The 17524-nt window shown below is 32.6% G+C and overlaps 6 protein-coding genes across 13 annotated transcripts; 4 read left to right on the forward strand and 2 right to left on the reverse strand.

Annotated features, from left to right (window-relative positions):
- Positions 1 to 126: 126 nt before the first annotated feature.
- Positions 127 to 5407, forward strand: LOC132910792 (patched domain-containing protein 3-like). Of its 2 annotated transcripts, XM_060966801.1 has the most exons (12): positions 127 to 386; positions 1761 to 2007; positions 2181 to 2251; positions 2335 to 2550; positions 2619 to 3196; positions 3287 to 3910; positions 3975 to 4102; positions 4180 to 4341; positions 4405 to 4675; positions 4752 to 4873; positions 4949 to 5114; positions 5200 to 5407. In XM_060966801.1, exons 1-12 carry the CDS (start codon positions 202 to 204, stop codon positions 5223 to 5225), a joined length of 2796 nt encoding a protein of 931 aa, XP_060822784.1. In that variant the 5' UTR covers positions 127 to 201; the 3' UTR covers positions 5226 to 5407. The 2 variants fall into 2 exon arrangements, with proteins under 2 accessions (XP_060822784.1, XP_060822785.1); XM_060966802.1 differs by lacking the exon at positions 127 to 386 and having other exon boundaries at positions 1871 to 2046.
- LOC132910817 (uncharacterized) lies at positions 5135 to 6172 on the reverse strand. The gene is made up of 3 exons (XM_060966868.1): positions 6009 to 6172; positions 5823 to 5904; positions 5135 to 5742 (listed from the first exon to the last, which is right to left on the reverse strand). Exons 1-3 carry the CDS (start codon positions 6075 to 6077, stop codon positions 5414 to 5416), a joined length of 480 nt encoding a protein of 159 aa, XP_060822851.1. The 5' UTR covers positions 6078 to 6172; the 3' UTR covers positions 5135 to 5413.
- Positions 6173 to 6206: 34 nt separating this feature from the next.
- Positions 6207 to 9122, forward strand: LOC132910802 (N6-adenosine-methyltransferase catalytic subunit). 2 transcript variants are annotated; one of them, XM_060966825.1, is made up of 6 exons: positions 6207 to 6362; positions 6447 to 6608; positions 6754 to 6956; positions 7002 to 7528; positions 7617 to 8417; positions 8925 to 9122. In XM_060966825.1, the coding sequence occupies exons 2-6, from the start codon at positions 6449 to 6451 to the stop codon at positions 8947 to 8949; spliced, it is 1716 nt and encodes a 571-aa protein (XP_060822808.1). In that variant the 5' UTR covers positions 6207 to 6362; positions 6447 to 6448; the 3' UTR covers positions 8950 to 9122. The 2 variants fall into 2 exon arrangements, with proteins under 2 accessions (XP_060822808.1, XP_060822809.1); XM_060966826.1 differs by having other exon boundaries at positions 6754 to 6952; positions 7022 to 7528.
- Positions 8507 to 11216, reverse strand: LOC132910805 (neuroepithelial cell-transforming gene 1 protein-like). Its single transcript, XM_060966834.1, has 5 exons — positions 11049 to 11216; positions 10561 to 10805; positions 10124 to 10487; positions 9614 to 10042; positions 8507 to 9522 (listed from the first exon to the last, which is right to left on the reverse strand). The coding sequence occupies exons 1-5, from the start codon at positions 11112 to 11114 to the stop codon at positions 9109 to 9111; spliced, it is 1518 nt and encodes a 505-aa protein (XP_060822817.1). The 5' UTR covers positions 11115 to 11216; the 3' UTR covers positions 8507 to 9108.
- LOC132910816 (RNA exonuclease 4) lies at positions 10827 to 13283 on the forward strand. 4 transcript variants are annotated; one of them, XM_060966867.1, is made up of 2 exons: positions 10827 to 10997; positions 11895 to 13283. In XM_060966867.1, the coding sequence occupies exon 2, from the start codon at positions 11959 to 11961 to the stop codon at positions 12727 to 12729; it is 771 nt and encodes a 256-aa protein (XP_060822850.1). In that variant the 5' UTR covers positions 10827 to 10997; positions 11895 to 11958; the 3' UTR covers positions 12730 to 13283. The 4 variants fall into 4 exon arrangements, with proteins under 4 accessions (XP_060822850.1, XP_060822847.1, XP_060822849.1 ...); XM_060966864.1 differs by lacking the exon at positions 10827 to 10997 and adding an exon at positions 11229 to 11347; XM_060966866.1 differs by lacking the exon at positions 10827 to 10997 and adding an exon at positions 11612 to 11808.
- A 1406-nt stretch (positions 13284 to 14689) lies between these two features.
- LOC132910810 (senecionine N-oxygenase-like) lies at positions 14690 to 17468 on the forward strand. 3 transcript variants are annotated; one of them, XM_060966843.1, is made up of 8 exons: positions 14690 to 15180; positions 15406 to 15839; positions 15935 to 16073; positions 16148 to 16409; positions 16485 to 16588; positions 16654 to 16741; positions 16801 to 16964; positions 17050 to 17468. In XM_060966843.1, the coding sequence occupies exons 2-8, from the start codon at positions 15646 to 15648 to the stop codon at positions 17356 to 17358; spliced, it is 1260 nt and encodes a 419-aa protein (XP_060822826.1). In that variant the 5' UTR covers positions 14690 to 15180; positions 15406 to 15645; the 3' UTR covers positions 17359 to 17468. The 3 variants fall into 3 exon arrangements, with proteins under 3 accessions (XP_060822826.1, XP_060822827.1, XP_060822828.1); XM_060966844.1 differs by having other exon boundaries at positions 15623 to 15839; XM_060966845.1 differs by having other exon boundaries at positions 15642 to 15839.
- The last annotated feature ends 56 nt before the right edge of the window (positions 17469 to 17524 follow it).

A 17524-nucleotide genomic window follows, 5' to 3' on the forward strand; every position in this document is an offset into this window, starting at 1 on the left:
TTTTGAAGTACAGTAGCGAGGATCCTCGAGTGAAACAAGTGTTGAGAAGCGTTGTAAACGAGCAGTCACGAAGACAATAGGAGGGGTGACCGACGTCCACGCTCCTCCTCATCCTCCCGATGGCATCAGCCACGATCGTGCAAGCGAAGCTCCGGACCGAACGTTATATAATTGTGGCAGATTACTTCCAGCGTTGGTCACATGCATGCTGCCACACTGTGTGCTTACAAACGTTCTCCCGCAGTGGACATTCGACCACCGAACGACGTAAGCGTCGCAGCCACGAGGATGGAACAGCATCGAGGAAGAAACACTGGAATCACGTGGAAACGTCTCAAAGATCTCCTGCTAGATCTTCATTTAAATTCAGATCGTGTGTTTTATCGGTGAGTGCACGCATCATTTTGAATTGTTGATGGTTTTCGGGGCGGGGGGTGAGTTTTCCTGGAGACGTTTCGATTTGCGGTGGAATAAGATATTCTTCTAGCTTTTTATACTTTTCAAACGAGGATTTTGCGTGTTTTCTTCAACTTTTATATTATTCCATCGATTTTCGTAGTAATACATCCGATCCATTGAACCTTTTTGGAAAAAAAAATTTTCTCGCGTTTACAGTTGAATTTTACGATTCGTGAATTATTCGTGGAAAGGAAAAAATAGATCGGATGTCGGCAAATTGAACATGATCGCGTTCTTCTGTCGGAAGTGCATTATCTCCGTTTTCACGGTGCTCATGATGCGCGCCTGAATTTGCATTGTCACCGAAACGTACCATGTTTAGTCTGGTTGAAATAACAGGTTGTCTCGGAATGAATTAACACTGAAACGTGCCTTCGTTAATAGCAGTCTCATACGATGAAGTTAATTGTCACGATAAAATCTATGACAAGGACGTATTTTTTATTAGATTATTTATTCCTATACGATATAAATTCAGTAGTATAATTCTCGTTCTTTCGAAATACTTCACTTTATAGGGGAATTTATATCTCGTATAAATTCGATTCAAATGTGATTTGTGATTGTTGGTCGAATCACAATTAGGATCAATCAATCTCCACGCGCCATAGAGTATGTTTTCAATAGGTAATTGCTCGAACTATGAAAACATAATAAATCTCGTTGTCGAATAATGACATTAGTGGCGTCGAGTTTCGGGGCTTGAACCTTGTACAATTTAATCCACTTAAGGTGAGATCATCGCGACCCTCTTAATTAGCTGAATCAAGAATGGTCGCTTTCGTTCCACGAAGTGGCCTATATTAGCTCGTTGGTTCCTCTGGCGCCACCCCCTGCGTTTTCTTAATATTTCTATTAAAGATCATCTCCCTCGTTATCCAATTATAACAAGGAATTTTTTTCTACTTAATCGTTCGTTATTTATCAATTAAACTTCGTGTAATACCTCGACAAAAAGAAGTAAAACCTAAAATTGGTAATTTAGTACTTGAAATGTTGTTTCTAAGTCGATGCAAGTATTTCAACGTACAAAAATTTCTTTTAAAATCAAAGCATCTTAGATTTCAGCTTGCTACACGAGCTATAATACTTAACGCAGCTCTACAAAAATTATCTTAAGCTTCTCAAATGACACTGTCTCCACAATATTATCTTGCAAAAATGCTTCGTCCACAAAATAAAAAGTACTTTCCTTAATCTATATATTTCTTTTTTTTTTTTAAATATATGACTACTTACTATCTTGTGTCCCTGTGGAAGACGTTGATAAGAAAAAAAGTGGTTTTTCCAATTTTTCCCAGTATTGGTTTGAGTATTGGAAAAAGACCCTGGCTGTGGCTGTTGGTGTGCTTCTGCATAAATTGTATCTGCGCACCTGGATTATACTTCTGGAGGGAAGAATTCGACGACATCGAGCTCTTCGTGCCCGAAGACTCTGTGATACGTAGCGACGCCGCCTGGGTGAAGACACACTTCCGGGACGATTTCCGATACGAAAGTATCATCGTCACGGCCCCCAACGTTTTGGAGCCGGAAGTGCTGCGCTCGGTACATAGGCGATCATGAATTATACGAGTATCTACGAAGGTTCTTTTCCACTTTAACGCATGATTCTTGTCAAAATTTGTCAAGACTCACGAGATTTACCTAACACTTGGGATCTGTGAGCTGAACCTCCGTTAAATTAAGTCGGTTGTTGAACCGTGTTTCCTTTCTTTCAGATTAGCAAGATAGAGCAGACAGTAAAATCAGTCATAGTGAACAATAACACCTGGGAAGATGTGTGTGCAGGGTAAAATATAAATGAATTAATTTTTAATCGTTTGTTTTTTATTCTTGACTCAAATGGTAAATAAAGATCATATTGAATTACAGGTACTTTACGTGGTTCAACATGGACAACACGACAGACATCTTCAACGATCTCGATGTCACTACAGACATCCTGGTCGAATTGAACAACACGGTGCTAAAAAATGGATGTATATATCAATCCATCATACAACTTTGGGAAACCAGTCTAAATAAGGACGTTCGTAATTTGACGAAGAAGGAGGTGCTTGAGGACGTGACCAAAGCAATCAAGAACAAGTAAGTTTCGAAATAGACAAAGGAATCGACACTTCAACTCAATTCTTATATCACTTGATCTGTTGCAGGATCAACGACAATGTCCTGCTGGATATTATACCTCTGCTTTCGGGGATATTCTACGACAAGAAAGGTCGAGTTAAAGGTGCCAACGCAACTATTCTAAATTGGTTGCTGAAGAAATCTAATCCAAATTCAGCCAACTGGGAACTAGAGTTCATAAACCGCGTTCTCCATTCGAATATCACGTTTCCTCCAGGAATGGAGGTATATGCGATAGCTTCGCGAAGTTATATAGACTCTCTACATCAAATATTGAACAGTAATCTCACGGTGTTATGCTGTGGAATATCTTTGATAGCAGTCTACGTGATGGCGATGATCGGTAAATGCAACGCGCTAGAACAACGAATTTATCTTTCAATAATGGGGGTGTTCGTGGTTGGCCAGGCTATTTTGTCCTCTTACGGAGTGTGTTACTACTTGGGTTACTCCTATGGACCTATACATTCTATCCTTCCGTTTCTACTTCTTGGTATAGGTGTCGATAACATGTTCGTGATCATGCAAAGCCTGGAGAATCTCTCAGAGACTGATCAGTCTACGGATATTCCGATACGCATTGCTAAAGCTATCCAACAGGCTGGTACGATGCTACATTATGTCATATCGTTTTTAGTATACACAGCGTAGTTTCTTCTTATCTTTTATTTTACATTTTTTTTTTTTTTTTAAGGTATGTCGATCACTGTGACATCCTTCACGAACATTATCGCGTTTGCTTTTGGCATTACAACTGTGATGCCTACTCTCAGATCTTTCTACGCATTCGCCACATTAGGGATTTTATTTTTATACATATATGAAATTATATTCTTCGTGAGCTGTCTTGTATACGATGAAAAGAGGCTCGAAGCTCGCAAGGACGGTTGCTTCTGCCGACCAAGACTAAACTGGAAACCCAACGAATGTAGTCAGAGAAACACTCAACAGATTATCTTCGAAAACTATATCGGCCCGGGAATCACCAAGATCACGACAAAAGTAATTATCCTATTGATCACTGTCTGCTTCCTGTGCGTTAACACGTGGGCAGTATTTCAATTGGAGCAAAATTTCGACCCACTTTGGTATTTAAATCAAGACTCCTATCCGATTCAGTTTAACAACAAATTGAAACAGTATTTTCCAAAATATGGAAAACGAGCCGCAATCTATATGACCGGCGTAGATTACTACGAAGACCGTGAATCTCTTTCTCAGCTGGTAGAAGTTTTAAAACGTAATCGGTTCATTAACAATAGCACACTCGAGCCATGGTTTATTGCCTATGAGAAATGGCTGAATGTTACTGGTAAAGGTGAGGCTTGATCTTGAAGTAATGCGATTTTAAAGATAACTCAATGGGAAAATTTTTATTATAGGTGATATTGAGAGCAAAGAAGAATATTATAACATTTTGACGGAATATTTACTTTTGACGAAAGAAGGTCAAGCATACATAAAAGATATCAATTTCGATAAATTACCGGCTGGAGAATATAATATAACGGTATTAATAAATTTTTCTGTACAATGTAATTGTTCTATAGCTGTACGTCTCAAGGGATTCATTTTTATTTTTCTCAGACGTCGCAAATTCCTATACAACATGTTATGATTAACACAACATCGGAACAAATACAAGCGATGCAACTTATCAGGGAATCGGTTCAAGCGACGAATTTTTCTCATGGCCAGGATTACATAGCAATATTTTCGCCTGATTACGTTTCATGGACAGCAAACAAAGTAAAGACCGTAATTTTTTCCGTTTAATAGATATTATATAATCTAATTATTACCTTTTTGTAGGTCATAGGAGAAGAATTGATCAGGAATTTAGGTCTAGAAATAGTGACCATCGGCGTAGTAATATTGATGTTCCTTAGAAACTTACAAGCATCATTTTGGGTGATTTGTTGCGTATTCTTTACACTTGTTGACTTACTGGGTACCATGTACTTTCTAAATTTGACCATAGAAATGTCCTCGAGTATCATGATTCTATTATGTGCGGGGCTGGCGGTTGACTATGCTGCGCATATGGGATTAGAATTTATACGCGCAAAGGGTAGCAAAAAAGGTAAATGTCGAGTTCTTTAACATGCGAGATTGAAGAAAAGGATTATTACATGGATATATGTGAATGACTTTTACAGAACGTGCGATAGCGACGCTTTCTATTGTTGGTCCAGCTGTATTTAATGGAGGTTTAAGTACGTTCCTAGCATTCGTTTTGCTAGGTTCTAGCGAAGCTTACATATTCAATACCTTCTTTAAGGTATTCTTAAAAAATTTATCTATTTTTATCAATAAAATTCTGTTAACAAATTTTATAAGAATTGTACCATTTCAGTTATTCACGTGTGTAGTGATATTTGGTCTGTTTCATGGTCTGTTATTTTTACCAGTAATCTTAAGCTTAGTCGGACCCGAAGAAAGAATAAGAAAAGAAAGAAAAGAAACTGTAGTAAGAGAACACAATGGATATTGTAATGTTCCTTTATCTCAAAGTGAGAAAGGTAATATTTTATAAACAAAATTAGAAGCTACAAAATATTTATTTTTTTCTTTAATGATTTTCTACAATGATTTCTATTTCTTTAGAAGCAGGGACTGGAACTGCCAAATAAAATTTGACAATGTCTCAAAGACTGCTTAGATAAGTATTTGATTAGAAGATTCTAGAATATAAATTGCAATTACAAGCAATGCACATGTACTGTAAAACAGTAGTTTGTATATTCTTTGTTAATCTGTCATTTTGTAAGAAAAAAAAGAAAGAAAATAAAAATGTACCCTTTAAAATAATAAATACTAGTTATCTTTTTTGTCTACCTCTGACTTCTGTCCATTCATCTACAACTTGCATACTATCAGATGTTTCTTCCTCTTCAGAACTGTCATTTTCTATAGCATGAAAGGTTTGAATTCTTTTTGCAGGTTCATTTGTAACAAGCCATGGTTGTAACGGTGGCAGTTTTGCAAGCTCTATCATTACCAGATTTTCAGTATTTTCATTACAATAACGATAAAACTTCAATAATTCTTCTGCAACTTGCATTGCACTATTATCTTGAAGTTCTGTATTGAAATGCTCATCCATGTAATCTTCTAATTCGTTGGCAATTTCACTGCTATTCAGGCCTTCTAGAGATAGAAAAATATTAAAAATTAGTTACAAAATAATTGATATCAAAATATAGTACAAAATAAATGAGATAACGAACCGTTCATATACATAACCTCTGTCATGTAAAAGCAAAAATCTATCGCCATTCCCTTTGCACCCATACCATGTTCCACTGCCATCTAATAAAAAGATATTCAGTAAAATAAGATGTAAAAATATTTATATATATATTTGTATTTACATACATATGTTTTATTACAGATTTGAGAAAATAGATATTTACCCTTAAAGCAGTCCAATTACTGAAAATACGTTGTATAACCGAAAGAAAGAATTCTTTTGTGTTTGACATTTTATTTGCGACGAAAAATCCTTAAACAACACTTACTAATAAAATTAGTAACAATAATTAATCACGACTACCTATTTAATACTACACTACTGAACACCATCTTGAATTAGCAAATCGGCCATGTGCTTTTACGTTTCAGGTACGGTTAGGTCGTTAAGACCAGGTTAGACTTTACATTGTAAAGTTACTCGTAGTTTATACATTTATACATACGTATATGCTGACATTTTTAAATAAAAATGTATATCTAAGAGTATTTTAGACAGCTTTTATCAGTATTATAAGGTAAATATTCATTTCTTATTATTTCAATATAAAAAATAATATGCAAATGGTTATTTATTTTCTCCTAAATAATTTGTCACGAAGATATGTCAGACGCTTTTGAAGAGATACAGGCAATTAAAATAAAAAGAAACAGTCTACGAGAGAAATTGCAGAAAAGAAAACGCGAGAGACATGAATTATTTACTCTTACTTCTACAACACCAGTATCATCCTCCTTGACAAATGAATCACCTCTTTCTAATGGTAATTGAATTTATTTCTTTTTTATTTATTTCTTTTTTATTTATTTCTTTTTTATTTATTTCTTTTCATATATTTGAAATTGAATCTTAAATATGATTTTAAAGTTTTATTTAAGTGTTAAAAGTAAGATTCAATTCTTTGTCAGATTCAATGGGACATTCACATCGATCCGATCATAGTGAATATGAAAGAGACGTGTTATGTATTCTACATGAATCATTACCCAATTTGCCAATCACATCTGCAGAACTAATAGATCTACTTCGTAAAAATCTTAATGCAGATGTATCATCTCCAGATATTCACAAAATTTTGGAAAAGCTTGCAGCTCAAGATATTGTTAAGTTAGTAAGTTTCTGCATCATCCCAAATCAGAATTTCATATGCAAATAGATAATTGAATGCTTTTTCAGAATCAAGGAAGTAACAGAAAATGGTGTTTTTGGATATACAGTATTGTCAGTGGCAGAATCACAATCATCATATCAGTCTCAATCAGATGACACAGAAAATCCAGAGAGTGCAGAAACATCTGCATCTGAATTGAATGACTATGTACCTGCAGAGAAGCAACCCAAATTAGATAAGAAAAATACAGAGGATATAATGTCACTTATATCAATGCCTACTATTAGAGAAAAAGAAAATAAGAAGGTTGGAGAACAAATTTTAGATTTGTTATCAAAGCAAACATCTAAGGAGAAATCACTAGCTGAAAGATTTCGGTCTCAAGGAGGAGCACAAGTTATGGAATTCTGTCCCCATGGTACAAGAGTAGATTGTGTCAAGTTAAATGGTGGACCAGGATTTGCAGAAAAGTGTAAAAAACTTCATTTCAAAAAAATTATTCAAAGTCACACAGATGAATCTTTAGGTGACTGCAGTTTTCTTAATACTTGCTTTCATATGGATACATGCAAGTATGTATTCTAATTTTATATTTTTAATTTTTAATTATAATGTAGAATCACTTGATTCTTTGTTTTATTTAAATATTTTATTGTATAGATATGTTCATTACGAAGTGGATGGACCAACAACCCAACCAAAGGAGTCAAACGAAACAGACAATGCAAATAATAGTGCAGTGAATAAAGGTTTAACAGTAGATAGTAAAAATGGTAGTAGTACTGCGTGTCCACCTCCTAGCGGATCATTAGGTAGTGAATTGACTCTTTATCCACCACAATGGATACAATGTGATTTACGGTATCTTGATATGACTGTCCTGGGTAAATTTGCTGTTATAATGGCTGACCCTCCATGGGACATACATATGGAATTACCATATGGTACCATGTCAGATGATGAAATGAGACAATTAGGTATACCTGCTCTTCAAGATGAAGGTCTCCTATTTTTATGGGTAACAGGGAGAGCAATGGAACTTGGTAGAGAGTGCCTACAATTATGGGGATACGAAAGAGTAGATGAGATCATATGGGTGAAGACTAACCAACTACAAAGGATAATAAGAACTGGCAGAACAGGTCATTGGTTAAACCATGGCAAAGAACATTGCTTAGTCGGCATGAAAGGAAATCCGAGAATTAATCGAGGCTTGGATAGCGATGTTATAGTAGCCGAAGTTCGCGCAACCAGTCACAAACCTGACGAAATCTATGGAATCATCGAACGTATGAGCCCAGGAACAAGAAAAATAGAATTATTTGGTCGACCACATAATGTTCAACCTAATTGGATCACATTAGGCAATCAAGTAGATGGAGTTCACTTGATTGATCCACAACTTATTAAAGCTTTTAAAAAGCGTTATCCAGATGGAAATTCAATGAAACCTAGCAAACCGTAAGCATTTTAGACAATATAAAATAAGTGGATAATTATTTTACTACAAATGTTATAAGAATGGAATTGTGTTTAATAAAACTTGACTATAAATTCCCGATTTTCATTTTTTTTATTATGTTTTAAAATATCCATAAAAAAATAATTCCATTTTTAAATACATAAATGTGCATACCTATATAAATTGCATTTACAATCACTTTAATTGATCCCCATTTTTTCTTACAATTAATATCAGAAATATTTGTACAGATTTATTAAAAATATTTAGTTCATATCTTAACTAGTATGTGTTTACATTTATATATATATAAATAATATAATAATAATATATGTATATATTATTATTATTATCATTATCTTCACATTAGCACCTCTATTATGTACTTAAATATATGAATATGTATACATATATAATTTATATATTTTACACTAATACTATTTACTTTAAAATATGTAAATAATACATAGGTAAGTACACATGTTAATATATAATAATTCTTTTAGTTTGAAACTGGAATGTGATCTTTAAAGCGTAATGAAATATGAGCGAATTTAACAATAATTTATGATACACACAGATGTTCCTAGTACGATCGAACTAAACGTTTTTTTAATGGATCTAAATTATATTTCTATTTATATATGATAATGTATGAACATAAAATAATAAATTCAAAGTTGTCTAATGTTAAACAAAACCAATGCTGCTGCTACGTTTCTGTTTTAAAAAACTCCTTTTTAATGTTAATGAAAAATTATTTTCACTTGTCTTATTCATAGACAATCTAGTAGATCGAATTGTTTTTGATGTTGTTAAAATTTCCTCATTTTCTTTTTCACTGATGTCAATTACATTTTGTGATGGACTAATATTGCATTTGTAAACTTTACTAAACGAATCAATCCAATGTCTTTTTCCATGTTCATCTTCTGTTATTAAAATTTGATCTCCAATTTTAAATCCATAATCAAACTTTTCATTTGTACTTATGCAGATTTGTTCCTTGAGTATAACAGGACAAAATAAATTGTACCTTTTACTTGAAGATCTTGTTCCACGAGTTATTGCAAAGCCAGTGTTAAAAAGAAAACACTGAAATTTCTAAAAATCATCATTTTTTTCGCATGTATATATAAATTTGTATCTATTTATTTACACATAATTAAGAGAATCATCTACAAAATATTCTTACCATTCCCCTTGTATCTTTAAGCTGCCCTTGAGTGATTAACTCTGTTGCATTCTCAATGCATTTACTAGGATCATAATCTAGCTTTACATTAATTTTTGATTGAGCCAATTTGCATTCTGCATCACCCATGGTTTTATCTATATTTTTAAGTAAATTAGATATCAAATCATATGCTTCTTTTAAGGATGTTTCATCTGCATGTGTTGCTACAGTATGCTTTAATATTTCCTTAATCAATAAAGGGTATTTAACAATTCTTGATCTTGCTACATCTATATAAGTCCACAAATCTATTGAATGAGGAGATTCTAAACGTTTTTTTAAAAATGATTGAAAACGTTTGTTTGTCAACCTTTTTTCATCTAACAAGTGTTTTGCCCATATTTGTGTTCGGCACCTTTCCAGGTATGGGTTTGTTAATGTTGGAATCTGAAAAGATTGTAATAAAATAAATATGTATGTTTGTAAACTGTGTTAAACATTCAATACTTAGAATTAATTATAACTAACCCAATTTAATATTGTAGATCCAACTATTTCTGTAAATCCATATTTATCTCTTAGACCAATTAATTCATTTCTCAATCTATTATGTATTTCAATGAATTGTGTTATATCTCCAAAAACTGTAACTAATTCATCAGAACTAAAAATACTACTAGATATCAGTGGTTCATAGTAACAATCTTTGAGAACACATAAGTCATTAATGAATACATTTTCTCCACAATACAATTCATAAATTGCTTCTTGTCTTTTCACTTCTTTTCTGCTCAAAACATAATTAGGTTTATCCTTGATATTTGTATTTGCTACATCAAGTACCCAACTTCTGAGTGTAATATTATTAGAGTTTTCAATATTATTTTTGTGCCTGAGAAATAGAGTTGAATTAAGTGAATATCCTTGAATTATGTTGAAAGTATATTTAATAATGTTTTCTATACTTTTTCTTTAATGTTCCTGTATCTGCTTCATTATTCACAAATGGCAAGTCTGATGTATTTGGTTGAATTGTGAAAGATCTATGAAAATTATTTCCTTGTTTACTACCTAGAGTAGAAGATGAAAAGATGCTGCTGGCCACTTCTGTAATTCTTCTTCTTTTTTTCTTTTTGCCTACATCTGATTCGATAGATATGTCCATTGAGTTGATACTAATAGCATCACTTTTTGGACGTTTTCTTGTTCGCTAATTTGAGAGTAAAATGTCATTTATAATTATATACGGCAACAATATACAAAAGTAACTATCAAATAAAAATGTATTTAAAAATCACTGATGAACCACCAGTCAAAATAAGCGTAAAAAATCCAATATATAATTCATAAAATTAAGAAATAAAACACTTATAATGTCATCAAACGTCTACTAAACTGATAGGTTAGTGAAGCTTCATATTTAAGATATCTTCAACAATACGTAAAAACTTACCAGCCAAAATTTTTTTCGAGGTTCTTGAAATACATCTTTATTTGTATTATTGCTATCATCATACATTTCCCTTATACTTTTAAAAACTCACGTAATATTGAAATACATACAGTTATTCATATTCCATAAGAGATAACAGATGAGATAACCGTTGGTGTAAATGTAGGCCTTTGTGTTTATGAACAACCCATTAGTTCAAACTTTACAAGTGTAAACTCTTAAATACTTTTTATTTATTCTAATATAATGGATACTTTCACTTTCATATTATGTATTATCTTTATATTATTTCTTATATGGTAGGAATTTTTTCACATTATTTAAATTACTAGAAGCGTCATTTAGTAGTTAATTAACCCTACCCTTCCTACATTTACCTTGTATTTGATTCGTAAACCTATTTTCCATATTTAATTTATATTAAAATATTTCCTTAATCTATAAAATTGTTGAATTAAAAAGAAAACATGCGAATGTAAATTTTTCTATAAGTTTGCAACAGCCTTTGTTCAATTATACACGTTCGAGAAGGAGAAAGTGACTAAATCCATTTTCAAACGTATAAGTGTTTTGGATTGTACCGCCATATTTACGTTGACATATTATCTAAAATTTTACAAATACTTTTACTAAAAATTTGCTTATTTCCGTATTAGTTCAGAAATAGATATTGTATATTTTGTTATTCGATAAAAAATTGTTCTTTTTCGGATATTTATATTTGTTTTTAAACACGTGTTAAATGAAGAGGTTAGGGCAGGTAACTTAATATCTAAAAACAAATATCTAGTATATTTTTATCCACTTTTTAATTACAGTCTGTTTTATTAACTTTTTTTTTTTCAGGAAAAACATTACCATAGAACGGCAATGCGAACGCCGTTTTAAGAAATCTATTAATACACAAACTATGAATACAAAGGATAAAAAAGCCGATCAGCGTATGATCCCACACACAGAGCGTAATGCGTCTGGTCGAAATTGGGAAATGTTTAAAAATTTAGTAGTTCAACCATCACCATCAGGTTCAGATTCTACTGATAAAGAAAATGTTAATAAGAAGAAATCTACACATCAAAAGTCAAGAAAAAAGCATTATCCATCTGTATTGAATGTAGATCATATATTACATTATGAAGGAGAAATAGTTTATGATGAAAATAAAAAGAAGCTAACAAAACAGATAGCAATAGATTGTGAAATGGTTGGCATAGGAGATGGCAGTGAAAGTATGTTAGCTAGAGTATCCATCGTGAACCGTCATGGTTTTTGTGTTTATGACAAATATGTAAAACCAAGAGAACCTGTTCAAGATTATAGAACTAGAGTTAGTGGTATTAGGCCTCATAATCTTCAAAATGGAGAAGAATTTCAGATTGTTCAAAATGAAGTAGCAGAAATTTTAAGAGGTCGCACTTTAGTTGGCCATGCATTAAAACATGATCTTGATGTACTATATCTTTCTCATCCAAGGAAATATTTACGGGATACTTCCAGATTTAAAACCTTCAGACAGTTATCTGGAGGGTATACCCCTAGTTTGAAGAAACTTGCATATGAATTATTGGGCAAAGTAATACAAACAGGGGAACATAACTCTGTCGAAGATGCAAGAGTTGCAATGCAGTTGTACGTGCTGTACAAAAATATGTGGGAATCTGAATTTTATTCTAAACGATAATTTATACTATAACAATGGATCTATCTCTATTATCTATCTTTTAAATAGAAGATTATAAGAAATACATAGAGAATAGGTTTATTTTATATAAAATAATTTTGTATCAGACATTTGAATTTATCTTATGATCAAATTCAATAATAACATTCACATTTTAATTCATAAATTTAAAGTCTACTTATATACAGTGTGTCTGTTTTATCCATATGTGACTAAATATCTTTGAAAATATGCAAAATATGTAATACAATATAAATGATAAATGTAATAAAAGAGGTTTATTTAAGAGCTCAAAATGTTCACAGGTCCTTTTAGGGTCATTCCATGAGCACATAAATATCAGCAGTACATATTTCCTAATATGCTACAACTTTTATCTGAATCATTTTTTCGTATTTTGTATATTTTTCAAAATATTTAATTGTATATAGATAAAACGTAAACATTGTATATGTTTAATTAAAACTGTAATCTATGTAAATAGAATACTGTTATCAGAATGTACAAAAAGGTTAAAAGTCTCAAAATATATTTTCTTTTTAATAAAGATTTTACATGATTATTTTATTTTTTCAATGCCAATTATAAATGATTGAATCACATACAGATGCGTGATTCATAAATATTTGCATAATGAGAACGATAGGAAGGAAATCTATGATTTTCCACTATCATTTTTTCTTATAGTGATTCTATGAAAGCACTTTTATTAACAAAAAATTCGAATGACATGCAAGAAATACTACAGTATACAGTAATAGCTTATTTTTGTTTTCTATTATCAGAGATGCTCAATTTTTACGTCAATTCGGCTCTTTCTTCCTTATAAAGGAAGAAAAATAATCTGTATAAAGTATAAGCCAAATCGTCCAAAACATGAATGCCAATGTAGAATTATTCCATCACCCACAGTGGATATCACAAATTAACCTTTTACACTTGGCATATCTAGGCATATTTCTTATTTCTCTATTTGTCTTTTTTTCCTACAATGTGGAGGCGAAATATGTATTTCTAAAAAATTTGGAGCTTGTGTAATTTTGTGCTATATAATCATCGATAATCTCTTTGTGTTACGTTAGGGGGGATATCCGAGTTGTTTGCTAAATTTACAGTGTACTCTCAGAGGAGAGAGTCGAGTATAAAGGATTAAAATTCGTGTCGGACGGTATAGTTTTAAGTCTTATTGGTAAAGTGACATTCGAGCAATTTTCCTTCAGCTTTAGAATACAAATACAACTGTCCTTTCTTGAACGAAATATGTGGAGTATGGGTAAATTCAAACATGATGACAGCTCATTATGGGAACATATTACACACATCAATCGAAACTCCTATTCTTGGTTTTAACGACCTTCCTATTAGCATCTGGGCTTTTTATTTGATTGATATACAGATACAATAAAAAAGGAATTAAAATATTTTGTGGAAATTAGCATTAATACGAATCATTATTTGTTGATCGAAGTTGCGATTTGTTTTAAAACTTTTATGGTGCAAAAAAGATTTCCCTCGCATGGAAAATATGTTACGAGAGGAAAACGAAGAATTAAAAATTCATACAAGCGAGGTAGTGCGTAAAAAGCACTTTCGTTTATTGTCAAGTAAATGGGTGTGTATTACAAGCATTTTGCAAAGACTGTAGGAATCGGTGCAATGACTCCGATCATTACAAATATTCATTAAGATTCTTTTATGAATTTTATAGATGATTTCGTAAATTATCGGATCTATAACTATAGGTCAACAAAGTCATTAATATCTATCCTATTCGATGTTAAAAATTTGATGTCACGGCATAATGTAATGTTTAAATTTAAACGCGTTGATTAAAAATTCGATCGTCTGCAATGTCGTTAAAAGTGGAAGATGTTGTTGCAGTATTTAGAGTTGTTATCAACTCTTGTCTCTTTTATCTGTTATATATTTGAAAGTATAACGCGATAATGGGGAAATGAAATCGATTGTTGAATGTATTTTTATCAGACTGCTTTTTTTCTTAAGAAAATTAATTCAAGCTTTTTGTATATGTAAAAGTTAAACATATGTATATAATGGATATGTACTAAAAATATATTACAAAAAATAAATGTTATAAATGATTTTGAAAGCGACTGATCACATGACGCCACGAAAAGAGTTATTATCTAAAAATAATAAAAAAACTCCTTTACCGTTTCAAAGTTAATGCAACAGCACGTTTCCAAAGAAGGAACAAGGCCGCTGATCGTCGTTACTTGCCATAGCTAGAATTTTATATGTGGATCTCTTGTATATAAACATATAGAGTGCACGACGACCTTGTTATCAGCATCAGCCACTTTTTGAACTATACACTTCAACTTTCCTTATACTGATTATTTCACGCTTGATCACTTCGTATTTGTTCGCTGACTATAATACACGAGTACTGCTAGCAATTCAATACGTGATTATTTGATTTTTCCTCTGGTAAGTAAATCGTTACATCAATCAACATAACTCGCATTCCACTAAATCTCAAATATGTAGATCGCGATATTTTGCTACATTCTATTGCAAGCATTTTTACGTTGATTGAAATATGCTTTACTATTCATTGCAAGAATGTCAGTAGTAAGGAAAGTGTTCTGTAAGAGAAAAAAGAAGAAACGTTCACGTTCGTTACTTTCAATCGTTGCACCTTTCCATTTGCAGCTTGACCGGGTCTACTAGTACATTACACGATATCATTAACGATTGAATCTACATTTTCAATCTCGTTACATATCATTTTTGGAAGTGACAAGTGACACGTGTATCAAAAACTACTTTTTATATAGCCATTTGGCCGCTATTGAATCAAGAGTGAAGTCCTCGAAAGAATAAGAAATTACAGGTGTTATCCAGAACAAGTGCATTTCAAAATTTCCAGGTTTTGCCAAATTCTTCAGAAATATGAAGATCGCCGTGATCGGTGCTGGATCAGCTGGTCTTGCTGCTTTACGGCAATGCACTTCCGGTACATACGACACTGAGGTAATATGCTACGAAAAAACTGATCAAGTAGGCGGTACATGGGTTTACAGGGAAGAAACTGGTTTAGATCGATACGGTTTACCAATACACACTAGCATGTACAAAAATTTAAGGCAAGTCAACTATAGAATGATACTAAATGCACGATAAACTGTTCATTTATTGTGTTATTTTTAATGATGTATTCGATTGTTTTTGTACTACATAGAACGAATCTTCCGAAGGAAACTATGGGGTATCCTGATTATCCTGTTCCCGATACTCCCGACAGTTATTTGACTCGCACGCAAATACTTGAATTTTTAAATTCTTACTGCAATCATTTTAATCTTCGTCGGTATATCCGGGTATTTAATAATTTTTAAGAGTATGAATTATGTTGTTTATTATTGCAGAAAATATTCAAGAGTGTATTTTGCAGTTTTTGCATAACGTGGAATTAGTGGAGCCATCGACAGGGAACCGGAAGTGGACGATTAAAGTAAAAAATCTAGAAAAAGATACTGTTTTAACAGAGTCATTTGATGCAGTTATGGTGTGTAATGGTCATTACTTCGAGCCTAGTACGCCAAATTTAAAAGGTCAGAAGACTTTCCAAGGGCAGCAATTGCATAGTCATGATTATAGGATACCGGATATTTTTACCGATAAGACTGTACTTGTACTTGGCGCCGGGCCTTCCGGTATGTAATATTACCTGCGGCCTTTGGTTTTTCTTGTAAAATGCCTTTTTAATATTGCTTTTATGAAAACAACAGGAATGGATTTGGCTTTGGAAATATCAAGGAAAGCAAAGCGTGTAATTTTAAGTCACCACCTGAAGGATCCTATAGGCACTGTATTTCCTGAAAATGTTGTTCAGGTAACTGATGAAAAGCAAATAAAGCACACACGTAAGAAATCTTATTTCAATTTTTATCTTTCCAGAAACCAGATGTAAAAGAAGTGACTGAACACGATGTTCTTTTCAAAGATGATAGTAAAGAAACCGTGGATGTGCTTTTTTATTGTACAGGTAATTATCGTCCAACTTTATTTATAAAACGATAATTTAATCTTTCTTTTCGATCAAAGGGTATAAATATAGCTTCCCCTTTTTGAGCGAAAAATGTGGAGTACGGGTAGATTCCAATATGGTGACACCATTATGGAAACATTTAATATCGATCGAAAATCCCACCCTGGCCTTGGTTGGTCTTCCCTTCTATGTTTGCGCTTTCAATATGTTCGATCTGCAGGTGCGACTGAAAGAAAAATTGATATTGTAACGTTTTTTTATCGCATGAACTACCTTAGTATGACTCACTTATTTATTGATCAAAGGTCCGTTTTATTTTGCAATATTGGTTTGGCAAGAAAGACTTTCCTTCTAAAGCAAATATGTTACAAGAAGAAGCGGAAGAATTTGAAAACCGCAGAAAAGAAGGCTTGGAAAAAAGACACTTCCACATGATGGGATTTAAGCAGGGCCATTACTATGACGATCTAGCAAATACTGCGGGAATAACACCATTGCCACCGGTTCTTACAAAATTGCACAACGAAAGCAGTACGCGCTTCTTAGATGACCTGGTACATTATCGAGAAAGTAGATACAGGATCATCGATGACTATAATTTCATTCAGCTTTGAAATGATATATTTTGTTCGCAATAAAGAATAAACATTCTCCGATCTTATACAATTAGTATAAAGATATTTTGTGCCTAATAGATCCAATTATAGAGATTATATGAAACAGACTGAAAGCTACATTCTTATCCTATTTTATAATATTAACGATGACATGATAGATGAA

Source organism: Bombus pascuorum, chromosome 9, assembly GCF_905332965.1.
Source record: "Bombus pascuorum chromosome 9, iyBomPasc1.1, whole genome shotgun sequence".
In the NCBI taxonomy this organism is placed as follows: domain Eukaryota; kingdom Metazoa; phylum Arthropoda; class Insecta; order Hymenoptera; family Apidae; genus Bombus; species Bombus pascuorum.

Excerpts from the sequence above, each read along its gene's own strand:
- LOC132910805 (XM_060966834.1), bottom strand. The coding sequence starts at position 11,114 with ATGTATGATGATAGCAATAATACAAATAAAGATGTATTTCAAGAACCT. Across the intron at positions 10,806-11,048 it reads CTCGAAAAAAATTTTGGCTG|CGAACAAGAAAACGTCCAAA; the intron begins GTAAGTTTTTAC and ends CTCTCAAATTAG. Across the intron at positions 10,488-10,560 it reads ACAGGAACATTAAAGAAAAA|GCACAAAAATAATATTGAAA; the intron begins GTATAGAAAACA and ends TCTATTTCTCAG.
- LOC132910802 (XM_060966825.1), top strand. The coding sequence starts at position 6,449 with ATGTCAGACGCTTTTGAAGAGATACAGGCAATTAAAATAAAAAGAAAC. Across the intron at positions 6,609-6,753 it reads TGAATCACCTCTTTCTAATG|ATTCAATGGGACATTCACAT; the intron begins GTAATTGAATTT and ends ATTCTTTGTCAG. Across the intron at positions 7,529-7,616 it reads TTTCATATGGATACATGCAA|ATATGTTCATTACGAAGTGG; the intron begins GTATGTATTCTA and ends TTTATTGTATAG.
- LOC132910816 (XM_060966864.1), top strand. The coding sequence starts at position 11,295 with ATGGATACTTTCACTTTCATATTATGTATTATCTTTATATTATTTCTT. Across the intron at positions 11,348-11,894 it reads TTTATATTATTTCTTATATG|GAAAAACATTACCATAGAAC; the intron begins GTAGGAATTTTT and ends TTTTTTTTTCAG.
- LOC132910817 (XM_060966868.1), bottom strand. The coding sequence starts at position 6,077 with ATGTCAAACACAAAAGAATTCTTTCTTTCGGTTATACAACGTATTTTC. Across the intron at positions 5,905-6,008 it reads GTAATTGGACTGCTTTAAGG|ATGGCAGTGGAACATGGTAT; the intron begins GTAAATATCTAT and ends TCTTTTTATTAG. Across the intron at positions 5,743-5,822 it reads AGAGGTTATGTATATGAACG|AAGGCCTGAATAGCAGTGAA; the intron begins GTTCGTTATCTC and ends TTCTATCTCTAG.
- LOC132910792 (XM_060966801.1), top strand. The coding sequence starts at position 202 with ATGCATGCTGCCACACTGTGTGCTTACAAACGTTCTCCCGCAGTGGAC. Across the intron at positions 2,008-2,180 it reads AGCCGGAAGTGCTGCGCTCG|ATTAGCAAGATAGAGCAGAC; the intron begins GTACATAGGCGA and ends CCTTTCTTTCAG. Across the intron at positions 3,197-3,286 it reads TAAAGCTATCCAACAGGCTG|GTATGTCGATCACTGTGACA; the intron begins GTACGATGCTAC and ends TTTTTTTTTAAG.
- LOC132910810 (XM_060966843.1), top strand. The coding sequence starts at position 15,646 with ATGAAGATCGCCGTGATCGGTGCTGGATCAGCTGGTCTTGCTGCTTTA. Across the intron at positions 16,589-16,653 it reads TTCCTGAAAATGTTGTTCAG|AAACCAGATGTAAAAGAAGT; the intron begins GTAACTGATGAA and ends TTATCTTTCCAG. Across the intron at positions 16,742-16,800 it reads TGTGCTTTTTTATTGTACAG|GGTATAAATATAGCTTCCCC; the intron begins GTAATTATCGTC and ends TTTCGATCAAAG.